The sequence below is a fragment of the Ciona intestinalis genome, unplaced genomic scaffold (assembly GCF_000224145.3).
Source record: "Ciona intestinalis unplaced genomic scaffold, KH HT000061.2, whole genome shotgun sequence".
In the NCBI taxonomy this organism is placed as follows: domain Eukaryota; kingdom Metazoa; phylum Chordata; class Ascidiacea; order Phlebobranchia; family Cionidae; genus Ciona; species Ciona intestinalis.
Window position 1 is genome coordinate 40,983 of NW_004190383.2, and position 12,924 is coordinate 53,906.

The 12,924-nt window shown below is 38.5% G+C and overlaps 2 protein-coding genes across 5 annotated transcripts in view; one reads left to right on the forward strand and one right to left on the reverse strand.

Moving 5' to 3' along the window:
- LOC100176647 (feline leukemia virus subgroup C receptor-related protein 2-like) overlaps positions 1–5,357 on the forward strand; it is an 8,764-nt gene extending 3,407 nt beyond the window's left edge. For all 3 annotated transcript variants that reach the window (XM_026838129.1, XM_026838130.1, XM_018815295.2), the window contains exons 5-12: positions 12–153; positions 1,065–1,208; positions 1,717–1,784; positions 2,485–2,588; positions 2,959–3,069; positions 3,460–3,565; positions 4,359–4,470; positions 5,173–5,357. In XM_026838129.1, coding sequence (XP_026693930.1) covers positions 12–153; positions 1,065–1,208; positions 1,717–1,784; positions 2,485–2,588; positions 2,959–3,069; positions 3,460–3,565; positions 4,359–4,470; positions 5,173–5,270 — 885 coding nt within the window. In that variant the 3' untranslated portion in view covers positions 5,271–5,357. The remainder of the gene's footprint in view (positions 1–11; positions 154–1,064; positions 1,209–1,716; positions 1,785–2,484; positions 2,589–2,958; positions 3,070–3,459; positions 3,566–4,358; positions 4,471–5,172) is intronic.
- An 891-nt stretch (positions 5,358–6,248) lies between these two features.
- The window catches only part of LOC100184467 (histidine ammonia-lyase), a 10,399-nt gene continuing 3,723 nt past the window's right edge, over positions 6,249–12,924 (reverse strand). Inside the window, exons 7-14 of one of the 2 annotated variants that reach the window (XM_002128339.3) lie at positions 12,279–12,509; positions 11,509–11,697; positions 10,282–10,524; positions 9,459–9,598; positions 8,391–8,535; positions 7,794–7,984; positions 7,280–7,419; positions 6,249–6,742 (exon numbers count right to left, since the gene is read on the reverse strand). In XM_002128339.3, the coding sequence (XP_002128375.2) occupies positions 6,577–6,742; positions 7,280–7,419; positions 7,794–7,984; positions 8,391–8,535; positions 9,459–9,598; positions 10,282–10,524; positions 11,509–11,697; positions 12,279–12,509 (1,445 nt within the window). In that variant the 3' untranslated portion in view covers positions 6,249–6,576. The remainder of the gene's footprint in view (positions 6,743–7,279; positions 7,420–7,793; positions 7,985–8,390; positions 8,536–9,458; positions 9,599–10,281; positions 10,525–11,508; positions 11,698–12,278; positions 12,510–12,924) is intronic. The other variant, XM_018815293.2, reaches the window with a different exon arrangement.

Genomic DNA, 12,924 nt, shown 5'->3' on the forward strand with positions numbered 1-12,924 from the left:
TTCTTCATAAGGTAGGCGTCGCCCTTGGGTTTCTACTTCCTCCACTTATTGTACCCGACTCAAACGATAACGAAGTCGTTTCGATTCATCTCCGATATTTGTTTATTGGAACTGCTGCTGTTACAACTGCGCTTGCGTTGCTAGTTATAGTATGTAAGTACGTTTTGTTATTTTAGTGCTTTATTTTTAACACTATACATGTAACATAAATGAATGTATAGTAAGGTAGAGAAGATGGGACACCCTTTCTATTTCCTCGTCCAATTTGGTAGTACACAAAGAAAATTCAAAGAAATATAAAACCATATCCTCACGACTCCCATAGACCGATGTCAATTGTTTAAAACACGGTCAGGATATTCGGACATTATGTGCTAAAGGTGTCCCGTCCTACCCCATATTACTATGTGTAACTTATTTATCCTATATGGCCTAAAAAACGACGTGACCTGCTTACGACGTACCACGTATATGTTACTTTGTGGATACCGTAATTATTTTTCTGATTGTTTTTTTTTGTGGGAAAAGATTTGGACGACCCATTAGTAACTAATTGTTGGAGGAAATTTATGTAAAGCATGTTTTCAAGACCGCACTCAACCACAGCGATCGATAGCAAACCGCTATACATGTCTTTTATATATACCCCTTTCTAGGAAATTTTTATATAGCGTTGTATAAATAAAGTCCTATTTCAAGCTAATGCAGCTGAGATCAGTTCGTAAAAACACACAAAGTTGCATGGCTAGTAATTCGTAAGCGGGCACAAGGTGTATGAAACAGAACATCTGTGTTATAACGACTGTCATTTTCCCACTATTTATGGATTAATAAGTTACATACGTTGTAACTAGTAAGCAGACACGAGGTGTATGAAACAGAACACCTGTGCTATAACGACTGTCATTGCCCCGCCATGCGAGGATAAATAAGTTAAATTCGTGGCAACTCGTAAGCGGGCACGAGGTGTATGAAACAGAACACCCGTGCTATAACGACTGTCGCAATGCTCCGTCACACGAGGACAAATAAGTTACATTCATTCAACCAGAATACATTAACAGTTTTCAGGAAACAGCCAACCCTCCCACCCAGCAAAGCGCAAGCACTTTTCCGTGCTTCCAATGAGCAACAGAACGAGTCTTATATCGCATCAGTGAAACAGCTTATATTTTCCACGCCGTCTCTGCTTCTTATTATATCATACGGTCAGTCATCTTAAACGTTAACTACTCATTTTTTTGATTTACTTACATTGTTGTTTTTTTGTCTTATTTGGTAGTTAATAAAGGATATTACTAGAATAATGTAACCGTATAGCCCCGCGACTCTTAAAATAGCGCTGGTAATTGTTTAAAACGCGATCAGGATATATGGGTTTTAATTGCGAACGATATTTCATTTTCCCCGCAGTATTTTACTTATACGTTATTTTAAACATGCTACATATTATATACAGTAGGGTGGGGGAAGATGGGACACCTTTTCATTCTTATTTTCTCGTCCCATTTGGTAGTAAACAAAGAACATTTAAAAATTATGAAACCGTATCCTCACGATCACCATAGACTGTTGTCAATTGTTTAAAACACGAATAAGAAATATAGAATTTAGATACTATAACAGCATCTCATTTTACCCTACAGGTATATGCGCTATGATATTAGTACAGGAGTTTGCTTAAACACACTAAATTTTATCATTTCTACCACATAGGTGTCAACACGGGTTCTTTCTATGCAATATCGACGCTTCTAAACCAAGAAATTTTGAACTTCTATCCGGTAAGCACGAGTTTTTAATTTGAGAAAATTTTACACGAGTATTTCTCCTTTATAGGGAAATGCCCTAACGGGAATTACTTCAACCTAGTCAACGCTGTATAAATTACCTTAATAAAATCGAATAATTAGCACCCACAAAATCACATTGTACGAAACAGAACAGCCGTGCTATTACGACTGTCGTTGCCCCGCCATGCGAGGATTAATAGGTTATACATATGTGGTAACTTATAAGCGGACACGAGGTGTATGAAACAAAACACCTGTGTTATAACAACTGTTGTTGCCCCGCCATGCGAGGATAAATAAGTTACATATGTGGTAACTTGTAAACAGGCACGAGGTGTATGAAACAGAACACCCGCGCTATAACGACTGTCGTTGCCCCGTCACGCGAGGATTATCAAATGTCATACATTTGTTCATTTAAATTAACTAAACTAACTCGTATCCACTCTAAACGTAAGCATAGAAGTTGAATTAATGAATGTAACTTAGGTTATATCCTCGCGTGGCCGGAAAACGACAGTCGTTATAACATGGGTGTTGATACACCTCGTGCCAGCTTATGAGTTACCATGTATGTAACTTTGTCGGTGATTATTATTTGAATTTTTTTGTGTGTTTGGCTGATAGTTTGGGCAACCCATTAGTGACCACTGAGTTGGGGCAAAGTTACATTAATTTGTTTATGTTTAAGGATAATATAGTGGAAGCTGGGCAGATAGGGCTTACAATGGTACTTGCTGGCATTGTGGGATCCGTTGTATGCGGTGTATGGTTGGACAGAACACGAATTTATAAGTAAGCAACTTATTTTATTATTCATTTTTTATAAGTTTTTGTTGTGTTTAAGTAGTGCTGCAACCATTGGGAAGTAATCAATTGTCTAAATTGCAAGCTATACAAAAAACATTTACCTCCAAAGTTACACAAACTTGTAAGCGAGCACAAGGTGTATGAAACAGAACAGCCATGTTATAACGACTATCGTTGCCCCGCCATGCGAGGATAAATAAGTTACATACGTGGTAACTCATAAGCTGACACGAGGTGCATATAAAACAGAACACCCGTGTTATAACGACTGTCATTTCCTCCACGCGGGGATAAATAAGTTACTTTTATTGATACATCCATGTTTTATAATTACATAACAATCTTAATATCTCAGAATGACAACTGTCGGGATTTACGTTTCTACTTTATTATTCATGGTACTGTACACAGCCACGTTAAATCTTGGGCAACTGTGGATTGTTTTTATAGCAAGCGGGGCGCTGGGGTAAGTTGGTTGAGCATAATTTATTTCATAGTAGGATGGGGAAAAATGGGACACCTTTTTATTCTTTTTTTCGCTCCATTTGGTAGTAAATAAAGAACATTTAAAAAATTATAAAACCGTATCCTCACGACTCCCATAGACCGTCGTTAATTGTTTAAAACACGATCAGGATATTTGGATATTATGCTAAAGGTGTCCCGTCTTTCCCCACCCTACTATAACTGTAGCCTCGCGATTTCTAAATAGCGTTGTCATAGTTTTAGTTTTTCTGACCTGTAAAATGGCTCAGGAGAAAGATAGATACCGAATCCTTTCCGTCGTTAATTGTTTAAAACACGAAAGGTGTCCCATATTCTCCCCACCCTACTATATACACCACATATACACCAGGTTTACTATGACGGGCTATCTACCAATCGGCTTCGAGTTTGCAGCAGAATTAACTTACCCGGTATCTGAAGGAACTTCGTCCGGACTTCTAAACGCATCTGCTCAGGTATGACGTCACAAATGGGTTGCTTAAATTGTCAGCTATACAAGAATTAATCATCCACAAAGTTACATACGTAGTCACGGCTCACCAGCTGCTAAGACTGAACTTCACTTTCTTGGCGATAAATTGTAATCCATTATACAGAAATACGCACTCACAAAGTTACACAACTTGTAAGCGGGCACGAGGTATATGAAACAGAACCTGTTCTATAATGACTGCCGTTTTGTTACTGAGACTAAACTACAGTTTCCGAACGATACAGCGCAGTAACGCGTTCATTATACGTTTTCCTACCAAAAGCTATACAACCATGATTATAACCAGCGAGCGGCAATGTGTGGCACACTGTAATGTAAAGAGCATGACTCGCTTCGTAAGGAAGTAATCAACGCGCCATGAACAACGACACTGAGCAACCAGCTTTAAATTGTGTGTTGTGATAATAACATCTTGCGTTTTGGTCGCAATTTTAACACCTTGAAGTGATATGACACACTTTTTAAAGGGCTTCTTATTTATTTCATCATTTTAATATAAAGCACACATTAAGATACACATTATAAATACGACTGTGAACTAGAAGTAATTGCAATGCAGCATAAAGGCAAGCCTAACTTCTGTTATCTAAAAGCGTTTTTAACAAGTGTTGTTTTACAGTTATTTTTACTCCCGTAAATTTTAAATAAATTAGCCATTGGACACAGTTTTTTGTCTTGTGTGGAATTTGTGACAAAAGAGAGAAAATAAATTTCATTTATTCATTCATTTATTTATAACCGTAAAATATCTACAGATATTCGGGATCGTTTTTACATTATGCATGGGGCAGTTGATCCCCGCTTCCTCCGTGTTAGGAGCAAACCTCTTTATATGCGCCACGTTGTTGATTGGATCGATTATAACCGGTAAGCTATGCTAAAAAGTGTTTTATCTGCAACGGTATTTAAATGTGTTGTGGCGCCACAAATGTAATATACAAATGTATTAAGCGGCGCCACGTCGAAGCGTGCACGGTTGCCCTATAACTGTCGTTTTTACTGAACAATAATATATAGGCTACCCTACACATGTGTTTAGCCATATGCTAAAAACTATTTAACCTACAGGAGTATTTAGTGGCGCCACACAGAAGCGTCCGCACGAATACCCTTTTCCTGTTGTTTCTTCCCGTATAAATTGGTTTATTTTATTTTTTCTGTTCATTTAAAGGATTATAACCGTTTCAGTATGTTGTATAGTAGGGTGGGGGAAGATGGGACATCTCTTAACTCTATTTTCTCGTCCAATTTGGCAGTAAACAAAGAACATTTAAAGAATAATAAAACTATATGCTCAAGATTCCCATAGACAGTTGTTAATTGTTTAAAACACGATCAAGGTATTTGGATATATATGATCTAAAGGTGTCCCGTCTTCCCCCACCCTACTATATTTTATATTATGTGCTAAAGGTGTCCTATCTTCTATATAATCACCCTACTATATAATCTATATTGCGAGTGAAAAGAGTTGACTCTATAGCGAGAAAACGTAATATAATATCGACTGTTTATCATAGTCTATGCCTACCCATATATACTTATTAAAAATAACTTTTAAAATTTTAGCAACTATCAAAGAAAATCTAAAGAGACAAGCCGCTAACCGGACTGTGCAAACAGAAGATATACCAGACAATGAAATATTAAAACAGCAACACATATAAACCAGTGTACTACAAATTCCGTATTAAAATTGGGAATCAGCAACTAATGTGTAATACCTCATGTAAATATAGCCAACTCTAAATAAAGAATAGAATGTGCACATACAATGTTTGGGTAATGGGCCAACTCTGGCCTAAATCCCAGGTCCCATGACGTGCCCCACTGTAGAACCTCACCCATGTAGAACAGAATGTGCATATACAATGTTGGGGTAATGGGCAACTCTGGTCTAAATCCCAGGTCCCATGACATGCCTCACTGTAGGACCTCACTCATATAGAATAGAATGTGCATATACAATGTTGGGGTAATGGGCCAACTCTGGCCTAAATCTCAGGTCCCATGGCATGCCTCACTGAAGGACCTCACCCATATAGAATAGGATGTGCATATACAATGTTAGGGTAATGGGCCAACTCTGGTCTAAATCCCAGGTCCCATGACATGCCTCACTGTAGGACCTCACTCATATAGAATAGAATGTGCATATACAATGTTGGGGTAATGAACCAACTCTGGTCTAAATCCCTGGTCCCATGGCCTGCCTCACTGTAGAACCTCACCCATATAGAATAGAATGTGCATATACAATGTTTGGGGTAATGGACCAACTGTAGTCTAAATCCCAGGTCCCATGGTATGCTTCACTGTAGGACCTCACCCATATAGAATAGAATGTGCATATACAATGTTGGGGTAATGAGCCAACTCTGGCCCAAATCCCAGGTCCCATGGCGTGCCTCACTATAGGACCTTACCCATATAGAATAGAAAATGCATATACAATGTTGGGGTAATGGGCCAACTCTGGCCTAAATCCCAGGACCCATGGCATGCCTCACTGTAGGACCTCACCCATATAGAATATGCATATACAATGTTGGGGTAATGGGCCAACTCTGGCCTAAATCCCAGGTCCCATGGCATGCCTCACTGTAGGACCTCACCCATATAGAATAGAAAGTGCATTCATGTTACAAAATATATTTTAATACTTTTATTTAAAGCCACCTCGCCACAGGTTAGTAGCCTAAACGGTAAGCAGCAGGCGTGCATAAATACGTCACAATGCAGTAGTGTTAAAACTAAACTATAAAAGCTTCTACTAAGTCAAATGTAAAAATTGCAGCAATAAAGAAATGACACAAACCTAGCATTTATCCCCGCACAAAAACAACACAAAGGATTAACGATTTGTGCAATTTCTAAATTGGTGCAAATTCTTAACTTTACCTAGCAGGGACTTTTTTAAAGTTTAGTTTAAACTGCGGTTTAAAGTTAACATGAATTCTTAACCTTGGCTTTTTAAGCAATGGAACTTGAAGTAGGCGAACTTGACAATGAAATATTGGCTGATGGTGTAATCGGTTGGCCGATAAAACCTTCAACGCATTTCCAAACTTTTCTTGACCGAAGTAATTCAACCACCGCCTCCATGTCTGTGCTTTGTACTCTGTCTTTATCATATGGTCTGAAACAGAAACTAAAATAAAAAGAGGGACTTGTTTTGATGGTTGAGATTATAGTGAGTCAAAGTTGAGATTTAGTGAGTCAAAATTTGATTCAAGTTAGCGATTCAGACAGTTGACGAGAATTTGACTCAAGCGAACCAATTTGAATGAAAAAACTCGCTCAATTAAGCACTTGATTGAGCACTTTGCGTCAAGTTTTTTAGAGTGTACCTACTATACAGTTCGAGCCATTTTGGGTATGGCCGTGTTTTCACTTAAAAGTGTTTAATTACATAGTACTGTGGCGGGGTAACATGGGATACTTGTTGGTCCCGGAATCCCGTATTTTCTGTTGTATTTTAAACAATTAACAACGTACGATTTTATAATTCTTTGTTTTTTTACTACTAAATGTGACAAAAAGTGAGAATAAGCACATGCGCCATCTTACCCCGTCCTACAATATATAGTTTTGGTTGAAAACTAAAAAAAACAGATATATATAAACCAAACATGCTCCAATTTGCTTGAATAAATAATAAGTTGTAATAGCTTACGGTACAACAGTGCGAACGAGCGCATGCACAGCTTCCAGGGCTTCCGTGCTTTTGAGAGGGCGAAGAAACTCGATGGCTTGACAGGCACATAGTAGCTCAATGGCGATGACGTATTCCACATGGCTAACTACTTTAAGCGCCTGTAAAAAATATATATATGTTATATAGTAGGTTGGGAGAAGATGGGACACCTTTTCATTCTATTTTCTCGTCCCTTTGCTTGTAAACAAAGAACATTCAAAGAATTATAAAACCGTATCCTCACGACTCCCATGGACCGTTGTTAATTTTTTAAAACACGATCAGGATTTTTGAATATTATTTACTAGAGTTGTCCCATCTTCCCCCACAGTACTCTACATACTGGGATAAATAGGATTTTTATTTCGACACTTTTATTTAAACCATATGTCATGAAATGGTCTATAGGACCACAGGGTTTAAGGATGTGGAGAACGTATATTATAATTATAATTGACATATACTATATTATAATTATAATTGACAAATTTACCTTCCGAGCCGCCCAACCGCCCATGGAGACATGATCCTCTTGTCCAGCACTGGTGGATAACGAATCAACCGATGACGGATGACACAAACATTTGTTCTCTGACACCAAAGCAGCGGCCGTGCAGTGCGGCATCATGAAGCCAGAGTTAAGGCCGCCGTTTTTCACCAGAAACGCAGGCAGATCGCTATATGCTATACGGGATAGATATAACATTGGTAAAAAGTGGTTAGCGCGGCTTTCTGTTACCGAGACGTAAAAATGGGTTCCCGTCGCTCCTACCATTGTGGGCGTATGTGTCCTTGGGCAAGACACTTAACTGCGATTGCTTCAACCCAGTGGTCACTAATGGGTTGTCCAAATTATTAGCCATACATAAAATAATTCCTAAAAAAATAATCACCCACAAAGTAACATACATGGTAACTCGTAAGCTGGCACGAGGTGTTAAACCCGTGTTATAACGACTGTCGTTTTCCGGCCACGCGAAGATAAAGTACAAGTTTCATTCATACATTCATTCTATACTGAAATATGTCCTCGTCAAAACGCATAGTTATGGTCAGCAGCCGAAAAATGATAAGCTGGCCACATTCTAACCTGGATTGTTGAGTCTTTCAATCCGTCTTTCACTCATTCCCCCCAACTCATGAACGCCGATAGCTAAATAGTCCAACGCCTTAGCTGGGTATTCACCGTGGAAGTTACCACCTGATATTGTTTCTCCTCTTTCGATTAAGACCATCTAAATAAAACGACTAATAAGATACATAGTATATAATGGGGGAAGATGGGACGCTTTTAGCATAATATCCAAAAATCCTGATCGTGTTTTAAACAATTAACAATGGTCTATGGGAGTCGTGAGGATATGTTTTTTATAATTCTTTAAAAGTTATTTCTCACTACCAAATGGGACAAGAAAATAGAACGAAAATGTGTTCCATCTTTCCCCACCCTAATATATAAGGATATGTATCCATTCTCTTTTATCGTCTTATTGACAGTAAAATATTCAAAGAAATATATGACCGTATCCTCGCTAATACGATCAGACTATAGACTTGATTTGATTTTTGTCTCTTCTGTTTGCGTAGCACCAGATCCTTACTGTATTTCATTACACAAGAATCGTTCAACTCTATCAGCATCAGATCAGGGTCAGATTAATGGAATGCAACAGCTACTTCAAAACTATTGCAAAATCTTTTTCACACAAAACTTTTCGCAGGATTTTTTGACAGGCACAAGATACTAACTGGTTCCTTATGGGTTGTTAAAATCACCCAACTCTATATGAGCACCAGATCAGGGTCAAAACGGCGCCGTGGCATAGTGGTTAGCGCGCCTGCATGTAACTCAGAGGTAATGGGTTCAAGGTTCGTCGCTGCTACCTTTGTGGACGTATGTGTCCTTGGGCAAGACACTTAAACGTAATTGCTCCAACCCACTGGTCACTAATTGGTTGTCCAAATTATCAGCCATACATAAATGTTTTTTTAAATATCCCAAAAAAATAATCACCCAGAAAGTAACATACATGGCAACTCCCAAGTTGGCACGAGGTGTTAAACCCGTGTGATAACGACTGTCGTTTTCCGGCCACGCGAGGATAAAGTAAGTTTTATTTACAATTTGTTGCTTTTATGGGGTTGTTCTTAAACTTACCGGGTTGTCTGTCGCACTGTTAAGTTCAACGTTTAGAATATCTTTGACAAATTCAATTGTATCGTGAGCAACACCGTGGACTTGTGGGCAACAACGTAGTGTGTAAGCATCTTGTACACGGGGACAATTCCTATGGCTTTCTAAAATGAAAAAAGATATATAGTACTGTGGGGGAGGATGGGACACCTTAAGCACATAATATCCAAATGTCCTCATCGTGTTTTAAACAATTAACAACGATCTGTGGTAGTTATGGGGATACAGTTTTATAATTCTTTGAATGTTCTCTGTTTACTACCAAAAGAGACGAAAAAATAGAAAGAAAATGTGTCCCATCTTCCCCCACCCTACTATATAGTACTATGGGACAGAAACTTATAACGTGCATTTTACCAAAAACTTGCAGCCGTATAGAGAAAAAACATCTATAATGTATGACCCACAAAGTTACATATGTGGTAACTCGTAAGCGGACACGAGGTGTATGAAACAGAACACCTGTGTTATAACGACTGTCGTTGCCCCGCCATGCGAGGATAAATAAGTTACACACATGGTAACTGGTAAGCGGGCACAACGTGTATGAAACAGAACACTCGTATTTTACAACTGTTGTTGCCCTGCTAAACAAGGATAGATAAATCACATTATTTATTCAAATAAAAAGATGAACAACTTAAGTATTCGGTATTACCGCAAGACACTTGCGCCTTATTGTATGACGAACATGACGGATTTAGCAAGTATATATTACTAAACAAGCTAATTTACAATAGAACACGATATTAGAATAATTTTGAGAAGCTGGAATCATTTGACTTACCGGTAATTTCCGATGGGTTGCCACCGTATTGCAGCAAGCGCCTTATACGTTGTGCGACTGCTTGTTGTCCTTTATGCGGCCGAGCAACGTGGATAGCTGAGTCAAACGCCCTGCTTGTACCTTGCAAAGCCTCAAGCGTCAAAGCTGCGACCACGTCTGCTTGTAGAGCAATATACCTGGCTCGCTCAACAGCTTCTGAACCGATAGAGGCGATGAACTGAGTACCGTTGATTAAAGCCAAACCTATGTAATAAAATATAACACATTTGTAGGTGGGGGTAGAATGGGATATACAATGTATATTATACTTATAGTAGGCTGCTGGGGTAAGATGGGAAATATGTTCATTTGCTTTTGTCGTCCCATTTGGTAATAAATAAAGAAATTGACAGAATTATAAAATTGTATCCTCACGACTCTAAAACAACGTTGTTAATTGTTTAAAACACAATCTGAAAATATAGGATTTATAAATACCTATAGGTGCTAACAGTATCCCATCTTACCTAATATACATTAAAACTTCACGCTACTTACAATCCCTATGTTAAATATCCACGATCAGCAGGTAAATCAGATGTAATCTGAAGTAACTTAAACCCAAGTATCGCTGGACCGACAAAACACAGCGGTAAGTACGCTTTGACATTGAGCACAAAAACACCAGTCCTGCTACGTCACTGGGTTGGAGACTAAAGAGCAACAGTGGAGCAGCAAATACGAAAACATGCGAAAATCATGATTAAAGCGAAACGTTCTTTTGCGTGCCGTGTGTATCGGGAAATAAAAAAACACTAAATTTAAAACATTTTAAAGCTAAAGACTTTACTCGATTGGTGGGAACTTGCCCGAAGAAAAAAGCGAGGAGGAGAATTGAGAAGGTGGGAGCAGGAGGAAAAGAGCAAGAGTGGGAGAAATAGGAGGAGTGGGAGACGAGGAGCGTATCCGGCGGTAATCTAGCAATGATATTATTTTAACGTCGCATTAGTACTGTGAAGTTAGAATTAGATGGTAAGCCGTTTGCACATAAATCCCATTTTTTTTCCGATCATGCTTTGAACAATAAACAATATTTTAGAGGCGTGAGGATACAATTAATTCTTGGGACGAGAAAATATAATGAAAAGGTGTCCCATCTTCCCCCAACCTACTATACTCTAAACGAGTGTTGATTTTTAATTGTTCAAAACACGATTAGTGGTAACGGTTACGCTAGTTGTTAAGTACCTTCTTTAGCTTTGAGTTGCAGTGGTTCAATATTGTTTGCTTTGAGCACCAACTCCGCGTCGCACCAACCGCTACTAGGACTCCACATCCTACCTTTCCCCATCATACCCAACGCCATGTGCGCAAGAGGAGCCAGATCACCGCTCGCTCCAACCGTTCCTTGCTCTGGTATCCATGGTAGACAAGAAGCTGCAAACAGAGTTGGAAAAGTAACTTAAAATAATTTTTGTTTTACGTTTTAGATATCTGAAGTGATGAGCCAAACTATGCTCTGGAATCAACGGATAAGGCTTGAAAATTAATGGTATTGTTAAAACAAATAGATGAAATGGTACAGTATTGTTGAAGTAACATTTCTTTTAATTTGTGGGTGTTTGGGTTAATGGGCCAACTCTTGCGTGAATCCCAAAATCATGATCGTGTTTTTTTAAAAACAATCACCTATACATTCTTAGAGTGGATGAGAGTTTGGTTGAATGATTCTGAGAATTAAAACTTGATTCACCCCAACCTTCTACATAATATATATAATAGGGTGGGGGAGATTGGGACATCTTTTCATTTCACTATCTTGTCCCATTTGGTGGTAAACAAAGAACATATAAAAAATTATAAAACCGTATCCTCACGACTTCCATAGACCGTTGTTAATTGATTAAAACACGATCAGAATATTTGGATATTATGTGCTAAAGGTGTCCCATCTTCTCCCACCCTACTATATATCGCAAATTAAAAGTAAACATTTTAAATGTAAAAAAGGTTCCTACCGTTGAACGCGTCCACCAAAGTTTTCAAGCTTTCTGTTGATATTCCGCTGTAGCCCTTGCAGAGTATGTTGGTCCTTAGCGCAAGCAGCATCCGTGTTTTATCTGGTGACAACGGTGGGCCCACACCAACACAGTGAGACTCAATTAAGTTAGTTTGGAGTTGTCTCAGATCTTCGGGCGGAATCACAACGTTCGCAAAGTTTCCGAATCCGGTTGATACTCCGTACACAACTGAATGAAATGTTGTTATTTCAATTTACGTAATATATTACCGTGGGGTAAGATGGAACACAATTAGTATAGTGAGGTGGGGAGAAATGGGACACCTTTAGCACATAATATCCAAATATCCTGGTCGTGTTTTGAACAATTACCAACGGTCTATGGGAGTCGTAAGGATATGGTTTTATAATTCTTCGAATGTTCTTTGTTTACTACCAAAATGTACGAGAAAATAGAATGAAAACGTGTCCTATCTTTTCACATCCTACATTATATCCCATGTTTCGTAATCGTGTTTAAACAATTAACAACGATCTTTTAGAGTCGTGAGGATACGGTTTTATAATTCATGTAAATATTTTTTTACCAAGCGGGACAAGAATTCTACCCCGCCCTACTATACAATACACGTCTCATCTTCCCC